Below are 24,976 nucleotides of genomic sequence, written 5' to 3'. Positions count from 1 at the left end.
AACAAACGATCAAGGCCGCTCCCTGAATCGATCTCCCGGGCAGCTCGCCGGAGCGCGCGGGGCTGATACTCACTGGGCTCGGTGGGGAAGACGCTCATGAGCCTGGACAGCAGCGAGTGGACGGCGCGCAGCACCTTGGTGTTGCCGCAGGACATGCAGGCAGCGATGCCCCGCTGGAGGGGCTTGAAGTGCACCAGGATGGCCTGAGACTGCAGCACGGTCAGCAGGAAGCTCAGCGTCTCCAAGCCCGTGCAGATGTTGGAGAAGTTGGCCTGGTTGGGCTGCTCCTGGGAGGGACGAACAGGGGGGGGGGGGTGATGAGAACCGGGGGAGGCGCAGTGCATGCAGGCGCAGCACACACAAAACGCCTGCTACGGAAATCGCAGTTTTGTTTACAGTCCACAGGCCGGGCTTGCACTTTCAGGATATGGCTGCAAGCGAGAAAGCCTTCACGCGGGCTACCAACGCGGCACAGAGCTGAACATGTTAACCCACTTCTAACAACTACAGTAAATGTCTCAGCAAAAGCACACAGCAAAATCTGTCACTACTTTGTAATCAAGAACAGTGAGGGCATAGGCCTATGAATGCGAAAAAAAGTGTCCGTTTCCGTTTGTTGTTCAACCAAAAACGGTGTAATTGCGACAACCAGGACGAACCGGCCGTGGGAGTCATCACGCGTGTTCTGACAGACTCGAGTCTCCGGGAACAGCACGCTGCACAGCTGTTTCTGCCATCAACCAGCGAAGGTAGACAAGAAAACGAAACTGTACAGAACTCGGACGTGAAGCGCCCAGTCGGTTTTACAAGAGCCCGTCTTCGAGCGAGCCACCCTGCGGTGTAGGCAGCACCGCTTCCCTGGAGGCGCTACCGGCAGCCCCTCAGCGCGTGCAGTCGGTCCGTGGAGATCCTCCCTTAAACCGGACAACGTGAACACGCCCGTTTTCCTGGCCGGAAAAGTTAACCTGGATATACCGATTCACTTTAGCGCTCGCAGTAGCCGCTTATAATCTAGCCTACTTACCGACATGTTCCCTTCTTAGGTTTGTGTGCTGTAGTCTAATTTACTATGGCCGTCATCTTGCCTAAAGCTTTAACTGTTCGATGAATAAAATTGTATTACTTTTGCACAGTCCACGCTGTATGCGTTCTTGACCTTTTGATCTTTTTTTTTTAAAAGAGGTTGTTTTTTTGTTTTTTTTTTGGAGGTGCGTTGCGGTAAACCACGAAACCGCTGGGATACTTTGCTTTTTCACCGCGGTAAGAAAAAAACAAATCCATACTGTTAGATACACTTCGGACGCTAAAGCCCACGCTAAATAAGGAACCGATACACAAAAATCCAGGTCACCCACAAAACACAGGGTAGACGAAAATAACTCATTTTTGTGGCTAGCAAATTCAGAGTTCGGACTGCGCCCTTGCACGGACAGCCACCAAGCACCCCAGGCAAAGTGAGAAAAACGAGCCGTTTTCTTGCGCTCGTGACAGCTCAAGGCTGAAGTCCTGGAGTCTCCGATTACACGGGAGGGACGGACAGACTGCGCTGCTCGGCTTATTGTACGCTGGGGATTCAGGCCCCATCCGTGCACTTCAATCACAGGCCTGAGCGAAGCCAGAGGAACAGCGTGCGTGTCAGGTCCTGAAAAGAAATCAATATCTGGGCATAGCCGGAAGACAGGAAGGTACTATGAGGGGGGGGGGGGGTGTCCAAAGACAAGTGCAAGGAGACTTGTGAGCGAGGGAAGAGGGACACCAAAAGGTGGCTTGACTGAGAGCCAGCCTCCCAGAAGACAAGAGAATGCGTCACAGCCGCAGGCTCCTGAGAGAAAGAGAAAAATCAGTCATAAGCCAGAGGGTATCGATTCAGCTCCCATCAAAAACGCTTTTGGAAAGGCAAAAGGAGAGAATGAGGAGGAACGGAGACGAGCACAGACGCTCGAGGAGGACGTGACCGCCAAGACACGGAGAAGGAGCCAAAACTTCCACGAGGGCGGAATTTAGAGAACACCTGGTGAGCAGTACGCTGAACGACACCATTTCACCTTTTCGGCGTATTTCCCCATTCCCCCAAATCAACGGCAGGTTCCTTACCACAGTCATGAGGAGCTTGTCAAACCACTGCAGCTTGAGCTCGGCGCGGGGCCACATGTCCGGCCGGAGTGCCGTCTTCATCAGGTTGACGCAGCGGCGGGAGAGCAGCTCGCCGGGGGAGCCAGCCACGCTGGCGCTATCGTTCACCTGTGGGATCGGAGCGCGTTTAGCATCCTGACATATGTGAAACGTAACTGGGAGGGGCTAGCGGTTAGCATCGCACGCACCTGACAAGCAATGCGGATGAGGAAGTTGACCACCGTGTCCGTGTGCTGCTTCTCCACAGGCTTGGTGAGCAGCGTCTCGGTGCCGGGCATGGACTGGCTCCGGGCGAACACCTGAGGAGGGTGGGCAGACGGTGAGGACAGCAAACACCAGAGAGGTGGAGGGCGTGCGTGGGGGGAAAGGGGGCGGGGCCTCACTGTGCCAACGCCGACAGCGCCCGTGGCCGTCCGGAACCTCTTCACGTCCTGGCCGGAGTCCACCGACGCGCCCCGCTTGACTGCACCGGAAGCGGAGCTCGTCCCCTCCCCGCCCGCGCCGGGATCCGCTTCAGACTCCGGCTGCGGAAGGAAACAGGAAGGCGTCAGAGCGGGACAAAGGAAAGGCTTCGCTTGCCGGTGTAACGAGGATGCGAAGGGCCATGCGAACCTGCTGGTCTTTGACGCGCTGCAGCTCCCACTTGATGACCACCTCGGCCAGGTCCACGGCCAGCTTCCGCTGCTCGATGGTTACACTGGGGGTGAAACCCAGACGCTGCATAGCGCCGATCATGTGCTGCACCAGGTGGTGCCTGACAGGGTAGTACACCTGACCACACACACACACACACACACACACGAAAACACAAGTCAGTTCATTTCAGTTCAGGAAACACGGGACGAGAGTGCAGCTCCAGTTTGAAGGATGGCGGGCGTGACAGGGTGTGCGTGGGCAGGGCGCCGTACCCTGAAGTGCTGCACGATGAGGTGCAGGATGTGCACCAGCTGTGGAACTGTGTGGCCCTCCTCCACAATAATCTTGCGCGTCCAGTGTGTGAGCATCTGGTGGCCATCCTCCATGCGAGCAGGCACGGCCGGGGTAAGGATGGCCATGGCGTGCCGCACGATAGCCCGCGCCTCCATAGTGTGAGCCTTCAGCAGGCTGTGGAACACCTACACACACACCCACACCCACACCCACACACACACACACACACACACACACACACACACACACACACGCTTACTTCATGGCTGTTAACCATATACAAAAATTTTTTTGTTTTTGAGTGTGCAGAGCTAGCACTGGATCTGTGACGACAGCTATCTGGGAGTACAGCGCCCAGGAGACGCATGACCTCGAAGGGCTCGAACCTGCAGCACGATCTTCTTGTGAATGGCGAACTTGGCGATGATGTGGGCCAGGAGCAGGTGGCCGCTGTACTTGCAGGCCGGGTCCACGCAGGCCTTGGGCAGCAGGCAGGGCCAGGCGAAGGTCATCAGGCGCCGCAGCTTGCTGTTGCGGCTCTTGTTGTTGTCGTGGATGTGGTGGGGCGCATGCTCCACCAGCAGCGTGGAGAATTGCAGCAGGCTGATCCTCAGCGAGTCCAGCAGGTCGGCTTGCTTCTCCGGGTCCAGGACCTGCGGCCGGAGGGGGAACAACGGCACCTTAGCGGGACCGGGGGAACAGAAACCCGGGGCCTTCAGGGGAATTTTGGGTAGGGGCCGCGCAACACGGCAGCATAGGCAGAGGCCGAGGAGAACAAAGGACGATCGACGTGAGGCGGAAACAACTCGAGGCAACCTTTAAGGAGGCCGTGACGCTCCCCCCCCCCCCCCCCGGACAGACAGGGAGCGAGGGGGGAGAGAAGCCCGCCTGGTTACCTTGGTGATGAAGACGCTGGTGATGCTTTCAGGGTTGTCTCCCTCGGGGTTGGGGGGTCCCAGGAGCTGCTCGCCCTCGCCCTTCTCAAAGCTGTGCAGGAACGCCGGGTGAAGGATGTGCTGCAGCACCTGCCAAAGAACAGCCAATCCAAAGCCACCAGTTACAACTTAGGTCGAATGCCGATAGACGGGGCGCGATCGACCGAGCCCACAGGGGGCGTCTCAGGGCAAAGTTCTCGAACTACGCAGCAAAATGCAGAGCAGTGGTGGCGTTCACTGGAGCAGAGAGACGTGACGCATCCGGCCCCGCCGATGAGCTCAGCACCGGCTGTCTCTCCGGAGGGGGCCGGCCCGATCCGCGTGCGTGCCCCGTGGAGAAATAAACAGCGTTGCGCATAGGGTGGCAGTACCGGGATGGGCCGCCGGGTTGCGGATGCGCCTTCATTATCCCTCCGCCCTAACGAGCCCGGCGCCATCATCATGATTGACGGAGCCGCACAGACTCCATTACGACAGAGCAGGCATGGTACGGATTGGTTACGCAGAGCCTGAGAAATGCGGTGAGCAAGTTTCAGCGTCAAGCTGTCCTGGTTTTAACTGCCTCACTCCTTCACCTCACGCATGGTTAGCGGGCTCGACACTCTCCACAAGAGGGAGACATTCGCTGTCTGGACTGGGGTAGAGGTGCTAGCTGGCTTCAAACTGTGGTGTTTGTTGGAAAAGTGAGAGGAATACTAATCAAACAGGAGACACCGGGATGACGCTCTATGACGGACAAGAACACTCACCAAACCTGCTGATAACTATTCATCCACGCACTCGATTGGCTGCCTCCTGTCCGCCCTCACCCATGAAAGCGTGGGTCGCACGGCAGATTAGCGAGGAAAGTGTGATCACGTCCGAGCACGGCGCTGCTGATTAGAACGCCACCCACGGAGCTCAGAACCAGCAGCCCACGTCACGAAAACGTCCCCGATAACTGGCGACCAGCCGAAGGGAAAGGATCGCCTCGGCATCTCCCTGTAGCCAAGTGTTCAGACCATAGACTGGCTTTTTTCCCCGAGCCTACTGTGTTGGAGCGGGAACGTGCCTCACCTTGGCTTTCAGCTCGTCGTTGAAGTGCGGGTCGTTGAACTCCACGAAGCGGAAGAACAGCGCCCTCTTGTGGGCGATGGTGTAGTTCTTGGGGATCTCCTCCTCCATGTACTCCTTCAGGAAGGTCATGTTACAGAGGAAGCGGCCAGTGAAGGCGCGCAGTAGCTGGAAGAGGAGCTCGATCTCCGAGTAGTTCCGCCTGGGAGAGAGAGAGAGAGAGAGACGCACGGCAGCGCCTCGCTGAGCTCCAAACGAAAACCGCCACGGCCGAGCAGCGTTCGGATGGTGAACGGATGGTGCGAGGGCGGGACAGACACCGGCACGTACTTGCAGTAGCTGAGCATGCAGTAGGCCAGCAGCTTGGGCTCCTTCCAGTTGCTGGCAGCCATGTTGTCTTTGCGGTGGCGTTCCTGGAAGGTCTCGCTGACCCACACGCGGCGGAGCTGATTGACCAACGAGTGCTGGCCGGCCAGCCAAACTTCGTCGTTCTTCACGATGATGCTTATGATCTGAGAGAGAGAGCGACAAAGAGAGGAGGAGTCACACCAGATTGGCTCACTGGGCCGTCACTCTTCAGAAGGGCGGGACAAGAGACTCTGGCCCACCTTAATGGCCTGGAACTGCAGGTCCAGGCGCGCCGTGCTGGTGGAGGGCGAGCCGGGCCGCACGGTGGCCGCGGTACCCGCGGGAACCAGCAGGGGGACGAAGCGGCTCGGGTTCGAGGCCAGAACGTCTCGGAGGGGCTTGGCGTCTTTGTGTTTCAAGAAACTCTGTAACGCAGAGATTGTTTATCTACATCAGCTGGCAGTTCTCTTAGCCAGGGCATAAGGCCAAGACCTGGACAACGCAGGCTTCCCGCAATAAACGGCCAGACATAAATGAGCGATGGAAACTGTGTTGGCTGGAGCCTTCACCATGAACATGCGGCTCCACTGAGGGTCGTTGAGGGTGGCCTCCATCATGAAGAGCTCAACCGTCTGTGACGGATGCCGCGTGAGAAACTTGATAAGAGGTTCTCGGAAAGGGCTACCCGCCTGTTGAGCACATGGACAATTCACACACACAACCGCCACATCCAATATGGTGTTAATATACCGCGTGGATTAATGGTTTATTTTTTAAAAATGGGTCAAGTATCCATAAGGACTGCACATCATGAAGAAAAATGAAGTTGTACCTCGATAAGCATGGCTCTCTCAGTCTTCATTACCACCTCGAGCAGAGGCTTGACTAGAGTCTGCGGCGCAGCCGGGATCAGGTGGAAGAGATTGATGATAGCAGAGCAGATCTTCATCTCCTACAAAAGGAGGAGGAAAGAGAGATGTCACTTCGGCAGTGACCGGCAACCCAAGTACTGGACACTTACAGTTGCCATTGGTATACACAGAACAGTGAGGAAAACTGCGATAATTCCTCACACACCAAAGGGAGGGCACAGCGAAACCTCACAGGCTCTGGAATAATCTAACTTTACAGAAATGAAAAATTCAAAAAGTAAAAATGTATATACATCTCCCAATTCGACAAGTAAAAACAGACAAATTTCACTCAACAAACACTGAATCCAGAGGGCACCATGGTAGGCCGAGAGTCCCCATCTGAGGACTCGAGTCAAACACAACACCACGGACACAGTTACAGAGCACTTGACCGGCACGCACACACGCGCGCACACGCGCACACACGCACAGAGAGAGAGAGCGAGAGCGAGCGAGCGAGCGAGCATGGGGCCAGTCAGGGCCTCCCAACACCATCTCACCTCCACACCCTCCATGGCAGGCTGCTCCGGAACAGGAGACAACGAACACAATCAGCAAAGCAACAGGAGAGCAGTGCACAACATTATTGGACTGGGGGCGAGGTGACTGGGATGCGGTGATGAATGAGAGCGTCGAAGCGTGAGTGAATGACGTCACGACACACACGGAGAGCGAGCGGGAGTGTCTGAATGTGTTCGAGAATAAAACGCAAGAACCGAGTACTGAACCCTGACATTTTACCCTAAAGAGATGCGGAGGGTGAAGAACGGATTCATCCGCTTTCGAGTCCAATTTGTTACAGTTGTTCATCCTCCTCACTAATCACTAAACAAGAGGGGGAAACCCCCCCCCCCCCCCGCTTCCCTTCCACCCTCAGGTGCTCTCTTCCTCTCTGCTACCTCATGTAAGCTCCTATAAGCCCCGCCCCCTGCCGCAGGCTGACCCCGCCTCTTTGTCCTGTCCCTGCTGCAGATGCGTCAAGCGGGTACAGGGGCCCAATTTGCATGTAATTAAAATACATTCCGGGGAAGCTGGACGCCAAGACAAAGCTGGAAACAATGGCAGCTATTTGTGAGGAGTGTCAAACAGCAGCCCACCACCTCAGCTTTTCTTCTTTCCTCCTACAAGGTCATCTGCCCGCCAGATAACGAGGGCCCGCCGCACGGAGCCTCGTTACCAAGCCCACCCTGGGGAGGCTGGCGCCTAATTAATCATCGATTGTAATACGGCCACTCGCACCTCCTGTCTCAGCGAGGTGCTCTGGAGCGGGGGGGGGGGGGGGGGGGGGCGGGGCACCTTTCTCGGATCAGACACCTCAGCCCGGTGCCAGCACTCTCTGCTCACGCGCGGGCTCCTCGGAGCGTCGAGCTAAAGCATCAGGAACTTCCGAGGACACGGCCCGAACTCCGAAGAGCACGCGGACCCCAGCCTGCCCGAGGCCCACGAGCTCGGACTTACGCTGCCGTCGCTGCGCTGGCCTCCTTTGTGGGTGAGCACCACCACCTCCATCCACTTCCTCAGGTGTTGCTGAGAGGAGGAAAAGAAAGAAGGAAAGACAGACGAGAGATTTGTTACGGCGAACAGCAGCACAGGCAGGAAACGACGACACGCCCTTCGGAGCATCCAGGACTCACCATCATCTGGTCGCAGAACTTGTCGTTGAAGGAGTTGGGGAAGAGGCGCGTGACGGAGGTGAGGCGGTTGACCACGTTCAGCGTGAGGCTGCGGTAATCTCCCAACATCATGAGCAGAGGACGCATGTGAGTGTGGATCTGATCCACCTCGATGGTGGCGCCCTCCAAGAACTGAGGACAGGCATGACACGTGTTTACTTCTGTCTCTCGCTCACACACACACACACACACACACACACACACACACACGACTAGCAGTCATGGCCTGGACCGCACAGCCTAGAACCTGAATATATCACTGTAGCCAAAATTCTTTCACATTTGTAGAAGGTGACTTTTCAACAGAGATCTTTCAGGCCTTTGTAATTTTGTTGTTCTGGCCTGAACAATAAAAGACAAAGATTTACAGAATTCAGGTGAATATGATACAACGCAACACTGCACATCCTACTACAATAACACACGTCTTTGCCCACGCTCAAGTTCATGAGATCCGAGAAGAGGAGAAGTGGGACTGATGAGAAGGTCGCAAAGGAAAAGCGTGCGTGCGCGCACGCGCCTCATCCCGTCAACAGCAGGGTGCAGAAGACCTGGGCGGCCACTGCATCTCCATTAACAGGAGAAAGGGCATGTGAACGGCCATGCAGCCGCATTCATTTTCTCCTCGCCTGCCTCACTCCATCCTGAATTGATTGTTCCTGGCAGAACTCATTAGCAATAGCAGGGCAGGGGAAGCAAGCGAGGGAGTGAAAAAACAAAAAGAGAGAGGGGGTAGACAGAGCGCGAGCGCACACGAGCGAGCGCAAGCGTCAGGTGAGCGCTCACCTTCCTCATGCAGGCCTCGCCGGCCTCCTGCAGTTCGCTGTTGGTGGAATTGAGGGCCTTGAAGAGTGCCGCGATGATCTTCTCCCTGGACTGAGGCAGGTAGTTACACGCCGCCAGGGCATCTGCGCACACGCAAGACACACGTTCACGGAAACCTGCCGGCAGTCGCCCAGGTCTAGTGGGGGGGGGTGTTGGTGGTGGTCATTTGAGTGGATGAGAAGCCCAACTCACTGAGAGCAGCGATGCGCAATGGCACCAGGGAGGGCAGGCTCTTGTAGCAGGGCAACTTCATCAGGGCGGCGTCCTCTGCCTCGCACAGGTTCAGCAGCTACACACACACACACACACACACACACACACACACACACACACACACACACACACACACACACACACACACACACACACACACACACACACACACACACACACACACACACACACACAGTGAGCAGGAAAGCATGCAGGGAGCCCGTCAAACCCAGAACTAAAGCCACAATCAAACCCCGACATTTCGACGCCTTCACCCCGCCCCAGATCTCCCAGAACCCCGCGGCGGGTGCCGTGTGGAGCTCCAGGACCAGGTGACGCGTGGGCACAGACACCTCACCTCCGTGTAGAAGACCTTGTGCTCGACCACGCTGAGGTCCATGGTGAACAGGCGCGGCTGCAGGGTGGTGCAGAAGGTGTTGCCCTCCATCAGGCCGATCTGAGCATTGGCGGGTTGGTGGCGCAACAGGTGCTTCTTGGGCGGGACCATGTCCTGTAGCACCTGGAACCAAGCAGACAAGGACATGGAACACCCGGCTAGAAGGGCAGATAATGCTGCCCCCTGGACTGTCCAGGCCCCGAGGGACAAGCGTGCGCAAGCACCTCTTTGTGCGGCTCCATGATGACAGTGACGCTCTTGCCGGTGACCTGTGCCAGCACCTGCAGCGAGTGCATGGCCTGCTTGCGCACGGTAGAGTTGGGCGAGGTGACCTCGCGCACCAGGTCATGGGTCACCATGTGAAAGGACTTGTCCTGGGCGCTCAGCACCTCCTCCAGCTTCTCCTCCTCCTTCAACGGCGTGGCGCACCTCACCAGCAGCTGCTCCAGCGTGGTCTTCGCCATGGCGACCGCGCCGTTGGAGACCTGCGGGGACGGGGGGTGGTTAAGATGAGCGGATGGAGGTGGGAAGGAGGTGAGGCGGTGTCCCCGTACCTCGCCCGTCAGGTCCATCATTACGAAGAGCAGAGCCTTGAGGAAAGTGAGCTGGTTCTGCAGCACCCAGATGAGAGGCAGGCGCTCCATCAGGAACTTGATGGACACCACGCCGCCCAGCTTGGCATACCAGGCCTGCTCGTAGCAGCACGCGCACAGCCGCTCCACGATGTAGGAGAACAGAGGAAGCTGGCACGCCTGGCACACGCGCACACACACACACACACACATTAATACGCACCAACACTGCAAAAGAGTCTCCACACACCCCATGCTGAAAGCCAGCATGCCACCTCACCCTCTCTTTAGAGCCCAGGATGATGCTGGCGACGTCAAATATGACGGCCAGCGCCACTTCGCCGATCTTGCACAGCTCCTTCTCCTCGTACGCCATGCAGATGGCGATGGCGTCGATCAGGACCAGTGGGTCCATGCCCTTGGAGCCGTTCTCCTCGCTGTGGAACATGGCCGTGCTCGGCTGGCTTCCAAGCTGGTAGCAGGGCAGCAGGAAGGGACCTGTGAGGAGAAAGCGCCCCGGATGAGGACGTCTGACCCCAGAGCCGCGTCGTGTCGTGCTCGGCGAGCGCCGCAGAAGTCTTACCGCACTGCTGGGCGACCGCCACCATGGTGTAGTGGCGGATCAGGCTGGCCACGAAGGGCAGCGCACTGGGCCGCAGATCTTTGATCACCGCTGACATGAAGGCCCCCGTCAGGGCCTGCTCGAACGTCTTGCGAGCCGGCGTGTCCTGCGCCTTGTACCGGTGCGAGATGATCACGTTGGGGATCCACTTCTCTGTGAAGCTGCAAGAAAAAGGCACCTGAAGCGACAGGCAGTCAGGCCTTCTGGAACGTTCTGCCGCAAGCGTCCCGAAAGCCGCCCGTTTCGTTCGACCCCACGCGTGCGCAAAGCTGCCTGGGTCCCGATGGCGGAGCCCCGTGGGAGGCTTCGCACCGCACTGGCCCCGCATTTGGGCCGGCGTTCCGCCGTTTATCCCGGCCGATGGGGACACCGCGCCGGAAAGCGCTCGCATCTCGTAATGCCAGACGCCGGCGGTGATGGATTGCTCCGTTTCATTATCTTTATTTAAAAGGCCCTGGCTAGGAAGGGGAGCGGTTGGCAGATCAATTCAAACGTGCACCGCCACGAGTCGAAGGGGCCTCCATTATGCGCGGCTGGCATTTGCGATATTACGAGAGCATTCTGCCTTCAGAAAAGATGCCTTTCATGGCGCCCAGCGCGGCGCGAGGAGCGAGAGAAGGACGTCATGAATCAAGGCATCTGACAGCGGCCCCCGCCCTGCCCCTTAATAACTGACACACTTCATTATCTCGGCAGGGGATGGCGGGCGGCGGGGCTTTTTTGGGGGGTAAACAGACAGAGAGGAAAGTCAATTAGCCCCAGCGTGGAGATCAATGCCGGGGTAATGTGACCCTCCCCGTCCGTCCACGCACAGCCCAGGGATGAGCCACTGAGTAATTAGCCAACGCAACGAGGCAGACAGCAGCGGGCCGGCGGCACGTGGGCCTATGAAAGTTTGTGTGTGGGGGGGGGGGGGTTAGAAGGGTTGGTGGGAGCTGGTTGGAGAAAGGAGCACCTCAAAGAGCTCTCCAAAATCCTAACCTGAGCCCAAGCCCAGTCTAAACCAAGCTCTTCTTAAACTCTAATTTTCAGAGGTTCACCTTAAACTCGAATTTGGCTCATCAGCACTTCCTCACAACGCAGCCTAGGTCGGGTGTTGAGACTCACGACCGGAACTCCGCAGGAGATCACGTCCCTGAGGACTGCTCTGTAAGGACTAGCAACGTTAAAGATGCTAGGAGCTATGTTAAGATCTGCTCCAGCTGTAGAGGGCGAGAGAGCAGCGTGTCGAGGATCTTACTTGGGGTGGGCGAGGAGCTGGTACAGGGCATGTTTGTTGTCCTCCAGGCTGGTCATGGCCACCAGGAAGCACTTGATGACCTCCCAGGCCTGTCTCCTGTAGTACGGCTCGGTGTTGGCACTCTTCAGGCAGTCCAGTGCTGTCTCTATAGCCTGCGGATATCGACGACATGACGGCAACGATGAGGGGCATAAGAGCACGGCGAGAACCACAAACCATCCCTGGGCTGCATTCCTCAAAAACAAACTCCCTCGGGTCAGGCCAATGGCAGCGCAGAAAACTGGATGAGAACACGAGGAAGGAAACCCAACCTGAGAGCCAATCACAAGATGGCGCGTGCCTCCCGCTCAGGTGCCACGCCTACAGTCAGGCAGTGAAATGTGGACTGTGGAGGCACTTCAGGCCTCATCACAATAGTCCAATACGCCCTGGAGAAGCGAGCCGAGCGGTCCTACAGCTCGTGCCAGAGGACGCGGCACCGCGTCAGCATGATGACAGACAGACACTGACCATTTTCCCCTGAAGCCGATTTACTCGTTGCGATGGTAAACCAAAAGGTGAACTGAAGCTGGCGGGTTGTCGCCGCGGCTCAGTTCCTGGGGGATCTGATCTGTTGCGCTCTGTCAAGACGTTATTATAAATGTCACCCGGCCTTGTACACACGTACGCGTCCTGAGTGACCTGCCTGCAACAACCATGTAGTTTTTCAGCCGCTCAAAGCCTGACGCTGCTGAGCTCTTGAGCTGGTGCCTTCCCCACACGAGCGTAGGACTTTATTGAGCGAGTGCAGTCAGCGCCTCCCAGCACCCAACAGACAAGCGGCGGGAAACGCAGCGTGTGGGGCCAGAGGCTCCTTCACCTCATTTGAACACTAAACTTTATTTAAAAGTCGCCGCGCTCAGACGAGAGATGAATACAAACTGAATCTCCGAGGCGACGCAGACAACGGGGGAGATTAATCAAGCGGGCAGCGGGGAGGGGCGGAGGAGCAGCCCTGGCTGGAACGCTGCGGAGGCTCCGTGAGGGAGCTCAGGTCACGCCACCGAGAGAGTGGAGGATGCGAAACAAAAACACTTAGATACCTGCGCGCGCGCGCACACGCACACACAGAGGAGGGCTGGCACTTTCCTATGGAGTGCAGCGTGAATTATGGGGTGGGGTTCTTGACTCCACTCAGACTTTCCTTAATGCAAACAGACGGAGTGGGGCCCCGGGCCCCGGCAGGACGGAGCCGCCGCCGGCCTGCAGCCCTGCATGCAAATGCAATTCCACTGCGGCAGCGCCGAGGCAAGGGAGGCATTCGTCTTAGAGGAGCAAACACAATTACAGAAATGCCATGTTGTGTTTTGCCGAGCAGCGGGAAGAGCCATTATCTGCTGCAAACGATCCCACCTGCCCGGCGCGGGGGTGGGGGGCGGAGCAGATTCTTCATGCGGGGAGGAGCCATGGCCCTGCCCTTATACCCTCGGAACCCAAACCGACACCCAATAAGAAGCAGGCTCTGCGACTCTGAAGGCAGACAAGCGAAACGTTTCTTAAACGAAAAACAGCAGCCACGGGGTATAGTACCACCAATTTCACTATGAAGATCAAAAGTGCCAAAGGTAATTAATTAATTAATCAATTAGTCACCCAGTCAGACATGAAGCAGAATTTCTAAAACAAGCCCCTAGTAATGCGTCTGCTCTGACTGGACTAATCGGCATGCAGGAGCGTCTTGTACTGTCGTAGCACTCTCTCAATCGAATATAAAAAGTATATAATGCAGTTTTCCCATATGCGCTTACTCGTGTGATGGCTCACACACACACACACACACACACACACACACACACACACACACACGAGAAGCCCTACCTTCTCCATGGGCAGCTGAATGGAGGCTTTGCAGTCGGGGAACTCCGCCTTAACGCTGGGCCCCTGCACCTCCGTCACCACGTACTGCAGCTTCTGCGACTCCTTCAGCATCTTCCGGTTGCTCCCGCCGAACTTACCCAGCACGCGGTACGCCACGTGAGAGATGGTCTCGGCAGGGTTCCGCAGCGTCCGCCAAAGGGCCTGCGGACAAGGGCCGAGTCACTTCTAGACCTGGCGCTGACCGCACCTCGGTTCCAAAAAAGGCCAAAGGGCGAGACGCTCTCACCTGCATGAGCTCGGCGCGGACGGGCTGGATGTGGTCGTACAGGAAGTCTGGCTGCAGGTTGTCCACGCACAGCTCCAGCGTGCGCAGACCCTGGCTGACCAGCGTCTGCGAGCCGTTGAGCGCGGACACGAGAGGGTCCATCAGCATGGGCAAGTACGGCAGCAGAGAGCTCAGCCTGACAGGCACAGTAAGACACAGCTCCACGAACAGGTCCTTCATGTGCTGCTTGTGGAGACCACTCTGTAGCATGTTCAGACCTGAGGGGACCAAGCGCGCCGGTCAGGAGAGGCCGTGTGGACGGGGGAGAAGACAGTTCTTGTTTTTAACCCAGCATGGGGGAGCACACGAGGTTTTTGAATAATAATGCATTCAATCTAAAGCTTTGTGAAATTCAAGAGGGGAACTTCTATACAACTACCCCCCGCCCCCCCCAAACAATAAGCCAGGGGCAGTGTGGGTAAGAGTACACGGCTGTCTCGGTTACCCTGCAGAAGGTTGGGCAGAAGGGGCAGGAACTCCTGGTACAGCAGGTCGTGACTTCCTCCACCAATGGAGCGGAAAAGAGCCCTGAGTAACAGGAAGTAGTTGTAGGGCTCTTTGGCTGACTGGGCCAGCTCCATGGAACTGTTCACGATTTTATGGAGGTGAGGCTGTGCAGAAAAGAGAAAAAAAACCAAACCAAAACACAAGAGTGCGAGTTTAACACTCGTTAGCCTTCACTGTTACTTCAGAGAAAATTAAAGGCAGGGTTTCCCCTCCAAGTCAAACATCAAATTCCCAATGATGTTCACTGACAAAAATCGTAACTTCCTTGACCTTTAATGAACGGGGGGGGGGGGATCGTGTTAAATGGGTGCAGAGAGAAAAAAAAAAAAGCTCAAATCCCCCGAGTGTCCAAGCCTGGAACAGCTTTTTAAAAATTCCATGATATTCAAGACGTTCCATGACTAGTGGGGACCGTGTAAAGGGATTGAGCCTTTGGCAAAAAGCCTGGCTTCAGAATGAAGAGATAAAATGTCATCACTGAAAATGACAGATTAGTCTTTTCCAGAAGAAGGCCGAGATGCGCTAGGAGAAACATCCAAAATGATGGCAGCATTAACGCATACCGGGGGCAAGCAGAGCCCTGTGTCACCACCAAGTAAGCTTTCTTTGAAATTAATTTCTCAGTTTAGCCAAGGAAGCCGCACACTTTACGAGGCCGTCATGTGGCACTAATAACCTGAAGGCTGAATTACAGTTGTCAGCTTGAAATGTGACAACTTAAGAGAGCAAGTCAATTAATTTTTCAGAATATCAGATCACACGGCGAATAAACTCCAGTGCGCCGGGTGGGAACGGCAGCGGTTTCCACCGCGTGGCGCCGTTTCCTGGCGACCTTCACGGGAGTCCTTGCTGTCAATCTGAGGCACAACTGCCATTTTTCATCTGAGGGGCTGACAGAACGCATTAAAATTAATGTGGCGAAGACGCCACGGTTAAAAGGGCAGGAAGGATCCCTCAGCCCGACGGGCCGGGTCGTCGAGGTCCACTTGCCCTGACCGACTGTCCTACCGTAAAGGGGGCATCTTGGCCAACGTGACCATTCGGGACAGGTTCAGCTCTGGTTCAGTAAAGCCTTCTTTAAATTTGCAGCCAAAATGAAAAAAAAAAAAGTGTGTGCGTTTCAAACCTCGGTTAAGCGGGCAGTTTCTAACCTTGAGCATCTGCTCGTTCTCAGCAGCGAAGAGAGACACCGAGCCAAAGACGAGCTTGAAGAGCTTGAGGTAGAGGTTGGACAGCTCCACGTTGGAGCCCATCTCAGGAAGTCGCTCCAGAAGGTACTCCACCAGAATAGTAGCGAACAGGGCAGACGTCGACAGGTTGGCCAGGAAAGAGTTCGCCACGATCTGATGAGACATTTTTATATTATACAACAAGCACAACTAAAGACTCAGTTTAATTGCAGTTAAAAATGACATCGAACCTCAGTTTCTGGGACGACTACTACATTGTACCTGCAGGGCGTAGTTTTTGGAGATGCGCTCCACCATGTACGGCACGGTGGTCTGGAAGATCTCTTTGAAGGTGAGTGGGTTCATCATGGTGAAGACCCCAGCAAAGTGCTCCAGAACCTCCTTCTCCTCCTTCATGCGCACAGTCTGACAGTTGGCCACGCGGACATACGTCTGGCCGTTGCCGGCGATCTGTACCTAGCCAAAAGGCGAGGCCGGCTCTGTGATGGGCTGTAGGACTCCGCTACCAGCGTTAGACCTGATGAGTCCATCACTGGTCCTCCACGCTGTACATCAGCGCTTAGTTCTATAGCGTAGCATAGTGTAATCAGGGGACAGTCGTACCTGGTAGATATCCAAAGCCTGCATGGCGTATTTGACCAGCTTGATGTAGATTTGGGTCTCTTTAGGCTGGAGTTGTTTGTTAGGAATAAACTGAGCTTCTGCAACGTAGAGCAAAAGACAAAACCCCTCACCAATCAATCAATCAAGGAAAGACAATGAGCTCATGGCGTTCTAGCCATGGTGTTACAGTGCGATGAAGACCTCCATACTGAAGTCACGAGTCTCACCTCCTGGAGCTTTGCAGGAGGTGATGCCCCAGGTGATGGTCTTGACCCCGCACACGAGGGTTTTCACCAAGCTGCGGCAGTCCGACACCTGGAAGGTCTGCTTGTCCTCTTTCTCCCCCGCGCGGTCGAAAGTGGCAGTGGGTGGAGCCGGCGGGACCGGCGTGGGAGGCGCCGGCGGAGGCAAAGCAGGCGTGGTGGCCGTGGGCGTGGCCGGGACGCCAGGCAAGGCCCCGGGATCCACCACGCCCATCTCTGACTGGGGCTTGCACTTTTTGAAGATGGACACAAGCTGGTAGCGCGCGATGGTGTGGAATTTCAGCACAAACACCTATCGGAACGACATTCGGCGGAAAAGACGTCTAATCCGGAACACTGACCAACACGCACACACGTAACAAAGTACTGGTGACTTAAACGACATTTCTGTGAAACAGGACGCTGCTATTTTGATTTCAGTAGCAGCGAATGTTTTTTCCCGCCTTTACCCAAAACCATCAAGCGACCTGCCGCCACCTCACCTCCAGCATCCTCATGAGGATATCCCGGCCATTGCCGTTCTCCTGCTCGCTCTTGGAGCGGATGCAGTCCACCAGGTTGAGCAGGAGCTTGCAGGACATGGTCTGAATGCTGCTGGGCAGAGACTCGTCGTCGATGTTCTTGGCGAACAGCTGCACCGCCAGCGACAGGTCTGTCAGGGGCAGGTTCTGCCGTACGTGGTGCACCAGGTCTGCCAGGGTGCTGTAGGCCAGGGGTCTGGTAACACAGTGGGGCTCGTGAGCACAAAATCGCAACCATTCATTCTGTGTGTGTGTGTGTTATACAAAAAATATATATGAGACTGGTCTGTCTCCTGGGAAAATGAGACTGAATGCAATCAGCAATTCAGTTTCTTGGTTCAACAACCGTATTGGGGAAGAGGGGGGGCAAAAAACAACAACAAAAACAACAACAAAAACAACTTCCAAGACTAGACACTTGAGGGTAGGAGGCCGGTCAGATCCGTCGAGTGTCTAGCCAGAAGAAGCTGCTAATGAGTCTGACAGATCCAGAGTCAGGCCAGATCTGCCCACTGAAGGCTGATGGCTGAGCCTCGGCGGGATGGAAGCAGTGCTGGCAGCTGTGGGACACCTGGGATTGGCTGATGGACAGTGCCACAACCCCTTCTGTGGTAGCAGAGACGGGCACCTGGCTCCCTCAGCCCGCTGGTGGGTCGCAGATCGGCCACGCACCGTTAGCCGGCCATTTGCGCGTTTTCTGAGCAAAGCCCGCTGGGACTTCGCCGTCCGCTATATTGTCACTCCGGACTCGGCGAAAGTGGCTAGGAGCCGTGTGTGGAGAGTTGCAAACACTCCACGGCGCCAGACTTTAGTGTAAATGTGGCGAAGGCGCCAACCTCCTCGCCTCTCAGGCCACGCTGCAGCGGTCCTGATCCGTTCTCACGTTAATTCGCACCTGTCCGCAAAAGACGTGAGAAAAGGGTTAGCCCCACCCCCACCCCCTTACCTCAAAGTCTCTCTCGCCGTGTAGCCTGAGCCGATGAGTATGGACTCATCGAAAAGCTTGTCCATGCATGGAATGAATTCTGCAAGACAAATAGTCTTTATCAGGTGCCATCGAACTCTCCCAGAATTACAGAAAATGTAAGCAGTCCCTGAACCACCAGACACATCAATGCAGCATCTTTGTAGTTAGTATTTTACATCGATTCATTTCTTCTCCACAGCACTAATGATTTGGCAGAGTGTATCACGTTCCTGTCTCAACTGCTATTGATTGAGAACTAAAGCGCACAGAGAACACTGCAGGAAATCACCAGTGTGGCTCTGTCAATTTAGCAATTAATTCTTGAAATCTTCACAGGATCTCGAGACAAATCAGTTTGTTTCAAAGTGTGAGCACTATATACCATTTTCACAAAAAAAAAAAACCGCATTTCAAAACGTGCAACACAGCATCTTTCTCTGGTCACATCTAGCTGCCGGTAACGATGCTGTTGTTTTCGACATGCTTTTCCTGTTCGTGGAATCAGTGACGGGCAGAAGCTGTGTGAGCGTGTGAGAGTGGAGTGTGTGCAGAAACTCACGGCTACGGAGGTCTGTGGTCAGGATGTGCTTGGCGGCGATGAGCAGCTCTTTGCGCAGGTGTGCGGTCTCTGCGGGACAGCTGGACAGCAACTGTAGCATTCCCTTCACCATCTGCTGGGAATACTTCCCCACCAGGTCCTGACCCACACACAGACAGCAGTCACTCACTGCGGCCCAGTCCCGGTCGAATCAGCTGAAGCTGCTGAGGTCAGAGAGGAGGCCTCTCCAGAGGGAGACCTCGCTTGCATCCAGATTCAGCGCGAGTAAAACGCTCATGCTTGCTCATTTTTTTGTTTTTTTTTTTTAAAAAAAGGCGAACGGAATTTTAAATTTAGGGGCGTGCATGCGACGGGGAGACGTGGACCCGAGGTTTTCCCGACTATTTATTAGATGTGAATGCAAACCAGAGATACACGGGACCGGAAAAATCGGATTCTGCGATTTTGGACATGACGGGGGGGGGGGGGAATCAGCCTGCTCTGAGGAACGCGAAACATGTCGAAATACTCAAGCTGACCTAGGTGAAGGTTATTTATCTAGTCATTTTTATATACACGAGAGACAAAGAATTGAATTAACTAACTGTGTGCATGTGAAGTAATAACCCTCAACAGTACAGTCCAACGTATAATCAAAGTTATATTCAACGCCAGGTTTGTGCCTCAGGTGATTATTGGTTAATTACTGCATTAGTGTAATAGGAGTCGGGTTTTCAGTATAGTGAATAAATCACTGTCATCTCTGCACTGGGACTAAAGCAGCACATTAGGTCGGCGCTCATACGTGTCTGACGTCAGAACGCTGTGCACGCACTCCAGCTCAACCTCACCCACGGTACCTGGTAGATGCGTATGATGTAAGCCAGGAAGGACAGGGTCTTGATTTGAGCAGCGATGAAATCTGCGTAAAGTTCCTTGTTGTATAGCTTGTGCTGCCTGGAACGAGATGGACAAGGAAATGCAAAATCAATGCGCGTGACATTTTCGGAAAGACGCGCGTGCTCTGGTGCAGCGTGAGAGGAGAACACGGACCGAGCCTGAGGAGACACCTGCAGCATGATGGTGTTCATGATCAGGGGCACAAACTCCGACACCACATTGTGAATGTTCAGCTTGTAGAGCTGGGGGAAGAAACAAAAGCCGGACAACCGGTTAGAACACAGAGAGGAGAAGATCTCGCTAGCCACCACTGGCGGTCCTGCTTCTGACCTTACGCTACGACCGATTTCTACAGGAGCCGCCGCGGCGTCCTGGCAGACGTGTGAAACTGTCGAGCCTCCCCCCACTTTTTTGTCCTCACCTGATACATCAGCACCACGATGATGGGCAGCTCCGCCAGCACCTTCAGCGACAGCGACCCCCGCGGGATTATCGTATGCTGGAGCCCAGAGACAAGACAAATGAGATACAGGCCGGGGGAAAAGACATCACTCACACACAGCACAAAGCCTGGCTGCTTAGAGGTGCACCAGCTGTTACTAATAAAGGATGACAGAGAAAGTAATTAATTTCAAGTGCTGCCACACTCAGCCCCCTCCCCAATCCCCCATATAGCATAATGATCGCATTGTCTATCTGCAGAGACATTAATGGATTATCAAGTAGCTCTACGGGATGCAATTTACATGCCATTTCTTTGACTTCACACGCTAAAGAGAATAAGCAGATTTGCGCCAAAACGCATCAGTGTCCAACACAATGGGATGGTGACCTCTAGTGGCAGCAGCAAAAATGGCATTCAGAGAATCCATACAAATCTGTCACGACTGACACGCACTGCAAGAGGCCGAGAACGAGCAGTCTGCCAAGCAGCTGAGACACTCAGATCTTATCAGTTTTACTTTCAGCACCCAGGATTGATGGTACTTTGAAGTTTGTGTGCACGAGCATATGCACACGCACACGCACGAGCACACACTCAGACGTACCGTTATCTGGGTTAAAGCACATCGCCCTCATCATTGTGTCTCCGTTGGTCTCCATTTTGTCTGACAAAACGCCTTTAAATAATATGCGAATGTACTGCAAGAAGAGGGATACAAAGCAAGAGCGCGGGGGTCACTGACTGTGCGGGTCTCGCTGTCCTCGCGCTCTGGGGCGGTCTTCACCAGCACAGACGTGATCATGCCCACCATCTCCGGCGAGGGCACGGTGTTCTCCGCTATCACCTGAGGATTCTCGAAGTACCTCGTCTGAGAGGGTCAGAGGGCATAGTTAAAAACCGGCTCCGGCGCGCACCTCACTCAGGTATCAGACATTGTCGCAGCTTACCAACACTTTTGGCAGATCTTTGTAGATTTGCTTCACGAAATCCAGGAAATGGTGAATCTGTGTGGACAGAGAATGGACTCGATTCCCTTAGCTGCTTAGTTCTGCTATGAGAATAAGGACGGCGAAGTGTCGAGAGGCCCACCTCTTGCGAAATCGGAGGCCTGAACTGCTTGTGCAGCTCAATGATGATGCGTAGACAGATGAGCACGTTCTCCTCACTTTCAATCTAAAAATAAAATCAGAAGCGTAGCGATTCTAAGGAGCACCTTGCGTAGCAATAAACGCTCTTAACGTGCCACAGACAAGGTGCCTCGAGCGCCGCCGGTGTGCTCAGACCAACCTCGAGGAAGCGAAACATCACAGAGAGGATGTTCTTCACATGAGGTCGCAGGTGCTCGTTGGTTGGGATGCGGTGGATTATTTCAAGGACCAGTTTCCTCAGTTGCTGCAACAGAACATCTGAATCAGAACGTGACCAGGTACGAACGATAAAGAAATGCAACCGGGGGGGTCCAAGGGACCCTAGGGTCAGCAACTGGTCGGAGACAGGGGCCAGTAAACTACCTGTGTGGGCTTCTCCTGCAGAAACTGCACCTCTCCATCCTGAAGAAAGGTGAGAAAGCGAGGGATGATGTGCTCCAGAAAAGTCGAGTACTGAGGAGAGGATGTCACATTCTTGGAAAAATAAATAAATAAATAAATGGTAAAAAAAAAAACACCACAAAGAAATTGTTAATTAGTTTAATATAAACAATTCATGTAATAACACTATCCAAGTGCAGTTTTAGCTCAGTGGACTTTTAAAAAAAAATCATTAGGATGACTGATTGCATCCAGCTTTAAGACAGAGAGAAGACTTGAGCTATTTAATTATAATGGGGCCAATGCCCCAAGACATATGAAGGAATACGAGTTAAAGCCTCACCTCAAAGTTCTCACTGACTTCCTGCATCATTTTCAATTTGGTCTCATCCTCTAGAATTTGCATCAGAGAGAGGAGTGAAAGGTACATTTCAGATGATTTGGCACAGAAACTTCAGCACTTGACAGACCTTTTCAAATTCTATTTATCACCACCACACAAACACCCAGGTATGTTCAGTCACTCAAACAAGCACACGCACATGTGTATAACGCACATATAAACACATGGTAGAAACAGCACCGGTGCTCCGCCGCACTATGAGGTACTTGAGTTACGGCGGGCCTGAGCATGCCAAGACATTAATTAATCCACACACACCTATAACGTGTTAACCCACGTGGATGAACGGAGTACTCACGCGTGTTGTTGTCTGTGAGAGCAGCCACGAACTGCAGATACTTTTTCATCAGGGTGGTCTGATCCACCACAGTGGGACTGGGCGTGGGCACGAAGGCCATGCTGGCGGCCGGGAGAGACAGCTTTGCGCTCGACTACCAGCAGACAAGTGTCTGCGCAGGGATCAGTTCAAATGCATGCCGCCTGGAGCACGTATGCACGAAGTAGTTAGTCACAGAGCTTTCACGAACGACCACATCTCCGAGCAAAGTTACACACAAAACTCACCAGCTAACTCACGCAACTTGCTATACCATCAACGCAATTTACACGCGACTAATAAATGGCGTACAGATAATTAGCCAACCTAGATCAAAGATAACGCACGACATGAATATAACGAGTTGGCAAGATAACCATTCTAGCGATGACCCAAGCGGCGAGCCATCAATATCGCAGACATATTAGCGTTAGCTATAAAAGACCCACGCTGGCTAACTGTAGCTTAACCAGCTCAAATGTTACATCCTGCTCTCCATCGGCAACTTACTTCTAAAGCTTAGAAATACAAGTCAGCAGACGATCGGTCTGTGAACTTAAAGCAACTTTAACTGTAGTTCTCGAGACACCAGACGCACCAAACTGAAGCCCGCACAGCTAATTCATCCACCTGGCTAAGCTAAGCTAAGATAACTGCAGTCAGACGCATTAAGATGACATCATTGCAGCTGAAAGCAGTCGTGCTGGTCTATTAAAATAAAATTAACATTTCAAAAAACTAGGCGTCATTAAGAAAAGCGCACAGTAGGTACGGGACCTAAACCTGACACGGGGGGCTTGCACATGTACCCTCCGCATCTGAAACTTCACGCTTAAAATATGAGGCTGCAAGCAGCAACCAGACCCTCCGCCGCCGCGCGCTAACAGTAGCACGGCTCGCGAGGACGTGCACTAAGCCTGTCGGTACCGTTTTCTTATTCAAACTCCACTAAACGCCTTCATAGAGGACAAACGCTCATCCGTACGCGGGCATGTACGAACAGCGCGGGTGCTAAATGTCCCATCCTTTGCATCACTTATTCAGAAGAACCGTAGCCAAGGACTTACCAGCCAGTGCAACAGGGAAACGGTTATACTTGTACTTCCGCTGACAGCGGATCCAATACAGCGGAAGGTTTTGAAGAACCCCCGCAGTTTGCCGATCCGTCGATGAATATGTGCAGATTTTATTATTCCCAAAACGAAATTATACTTATTTTGTACGTAATGCTGCCAATATCTAACAGTAGTCGGTAGCGAATTGTGTGCACATATGCCATTTGTTGCATTTTCAACAAAGCAAACTAGTTCTTTGCGGAAGGATACTTAAAAAGAACAGGAGGTCAGAAGACCATCAAAAACGATGGTCTTCCACTTCTATTGCATTTTAATTGGTGAACCTATCTTGTTTATTTTTACTTTACCGCAGATATATATTGGTTTCACAGCTCTATATTATCTGTGATTAAATATATTTGCAATTAGATTTTTTTCTGGATATGACATTTATTTTTCTGGATATGATCCTGCACAACATTATTTCAACTTAAACTTCTTGTCTTTCAGTACATATTCAAGCCGCTGTTTAGCAGCATAAATCTACAATCAAGTTCCTATTTAATTTGAACTTCAGACAGTAATTGTTATGCACGCAAAATGGCAAAGTTATTAGCCTACGTGCATTCAGATGCAAGTCCCTTAAAAGAGCACAAGGGGGCGATGTGGTGTTGTGGATAGTGTGACGCGTACAATGAAGCGCTTCGCTTTCCCATGAAGTAAAGGACTCTGGCCGAAACGTTTATCTGGAAAGCTTGTGTACTACATTGCAATGTTTTACGACCGCCACAGTTTTAACTACAGTACACTACAATTACTTACTGAAATCATATTCAGATATGTATGGTATGTAACCTACAATTTCTTTATTTGATAAATTATCAAATCAATTAAACTACATTTACCTTCTAAATTACATTCTCAACCTACTCTAAAGGGACTGTAGCTATCTTATTTATATATATAAAGTAAAAGGAAATAATACCTGAAATGACTGTTCTTTTAATATAGTCTGTGTTTCTGCTTAATGATTTCAGGCAAGCCATTTAAAATCTTTGACCTCTGACTGTGCACAATCACACTAACTCTGCTGGAGCACAATAAATGAACCAGATAGTAAAAAGGTTGCATTATCATTTCAATGGCTTCACTGCTGAGCTGTGGAAACATACAGAGATGACTTCCTGTGCCCCCACCAAATGGGACTTAGATTAATATGACAGCTTCACATACACCACAAAATCCTTACTGTGGAAATAAGATGTGTCTGTTTGAACTCAAATCCTTTACCATTTGAATCAGAATGTTATAAGAAACTATATTTGTTTTCAATGCTCCATTTCTAAACATGCTGTTTACCAAAATTCATGTCTCTGCCAAGTATTTATATATCATGCAAAATATATTTAGATTTTAGGTATAACAGCTTTATTATTTCAGTAATGTCTACAAGAAACAGAAAACCTTTAAATTATTATAGCTACTGATACTGTGTTACAAAGTACCTCAACACAGCCTGATTAATTCCTCTCATGACCTTGGGTCACCAGTTCACCAGTTCACAGCACCAACGAATCGGTGCAACACGTAGTGTGTTTGAGAGACTAGATCGCAGTAGTGCACACGAATGTCAGTCTCATAGCTTCTCAGACATCGTTTTTGCTCGTTCGCTATAAAAACCTGAATATGTGCTAGATTTTTG

The 24,976-nt window shown here is 53.1% G+C and overlaps 1 protein-coding gene across 8 annotated transcripts in view; it reads right to left on the bottom strand.

Annotated features, from left to right (window-relative positions):
* The window catches only part of trrap (transformation/transcription domain-associated protein), a 65,588-nt gene extending 42,262 nt beyond the window's left edge, over positions 1-23,326 (bottom strand). For 2 of the 8 annotated variants that reach the window (XM_081697268.1, XM_081697273.1), the window contains exons 1-42: positions 22,202-23,253; positions 21,844-21,893; positions 21,483-21,593; positions 21,259-21,363; positions 21,061-21,144; positions 20,919-20,975; positions 20,714-20,839; positions 19,948-20,025; positions 19,680-19,768; positions 19,487-19,583; positions 18,648-18,786; positions 18,068-18,146; positions 17,083-17,317; positions 16,565-16,892; positions 16,338-16,435; positions 15,996-16,190; positions 15,696-15,887; positions 14,483-14,648; positions 13,999-14,255; positions 13,713-13,913; positions 11,856-12,007; positions 10,577-10,776; positions 10,274-10,491; positions 9,646-10,173; positions 9,383-9,544; positions 9,004-9,100; positions 8,773-8,894; positions 7,948-8,118; positions 7,772-7,840; positions 6,232-6,351; positions 5,969-6,088; positions 5,660-5,824; positions 5,382-5,563; positions 5,055-5,253; positions 3,960-4,088; positions 3,450-3,716; positions 3,042-3,248; positions 2,746-2,904; positions 2,517-2,657; positions 2,322-2,432; positions 2,095-2,241; positions 74-287 (exon numbers count right to left, since the gene is read on the bottom strand). In XM_081697268.1, coding sequence (XP_081553394.1) covers positions 74-287; positions 2,095-2,241; positions 2,322-2,432; positions 2,517-2,657; positions 2,746-2,904; positions 3,042-3,248; positions 3,450-3,716; positions 3,960-4,088; positions 5,055-5,253; positions 5,382-5,563; positions 5,660-5,824; positions 5,969-6,088; positions 6,232-6,351; positions 7,772-7,840; positions 7,948-8,118; positions 8,773-8,894; positions 9,004-9,100; positions 9,383-9,544; positions 9,646-10,173; positions 10,274-10,491; positions 10,577-10,776; positions 11,856-12,007; positions 13,713-13,913; positions 13,999-14,255; positions 14,483-14,648; positions 15,696-15,887; positions 15,996-16,190; positions 16,338-16,435; positions 16,565-16,892; positions 17,083-17,317; positions 18,068-18,146; positions 18,648-18,786; positions 19,487-19,583; positions 19,680-19,768; positions 19,948-20,025; positions 20,714-20,839; positions 20,919-20,975; positions 21,061-21,144; positions 21,259-21,363; positions 21,483-21,593; positions 21,844-21,893; positions 22,202-22,301 — 6,667 coding nt within the window. In that variant the 5' untranslated portion in view covers positions 22,302-23,253. Of the gene's footprint in view, positions 1-73; positions 288-2,094; positions 2,242-2,321; positions 2,433-2,516; positions 2,658-2,745; positions 2,905-3,041; positions 3,249-3,449; positions 3,717-3,959; positions 4,089-5,054; positions 5,254-5,381; positions 5,564-5,659; positions 5,825-5,968; positions 6,089-6,231; positions 6,352-7,771; positions 7,841-7,947; positions 8,119-8,772; positions 8,895-9,003; positions 9,101-9,382; positions 9,545-9,645; positions 10,174-10,273; positions 10,492-10,576; positions 10,777-11,855; positions 12,008-13,712; positions 13,914-13,998; positions 14,256-14,482; positions 14,649-15,695; positions 15,888-15,995; positions 16,191-16,337; positions 16,436-16,564; positions 16,893-17,082; positions 17,318-18,067; positions 18,147-18,647; positions 18,787-19,486; positions 19,584-19,679; positions 19,769-19,947; positions 20,026-20,713; positions 20,840-20,918; positions 20,976-21,060; positions 21,145-21,258; positions 21,364-21,482; positions 21,594-21,843; positions 21,894-22,201; positions 23,257-23,286 lie in introns of those variants that run through there. The other 6 variants (XM_081697269.1, XM_081697270.1, XM_035533224.2 and 3 more) reach the window with 6 other exon arrangements.
* Positions 23,327-24,976: the final 1,650 nt, after the last annotated feature.

The sequence above is a fragment of the Electrophorus electricus genome, chromosome 15, assembly GCF_041902795.1.
Source record: "Electrophorus electricus isolate QZ-2024a chromosome 15, ASM4190279v1, whole genome shotgun sequence".
Taxonomy (NCBI): Eukaryota; Metazoa; Chordata; class Actinopteri; order Gymnotiformes; family Gymnotidae; genus Electrophorus; species Electrophorus electricus.
Note: the sequence above shows the minus strand (reverse complement) of the source record. Positions and strands in the feature narration are given on the sequence as shown.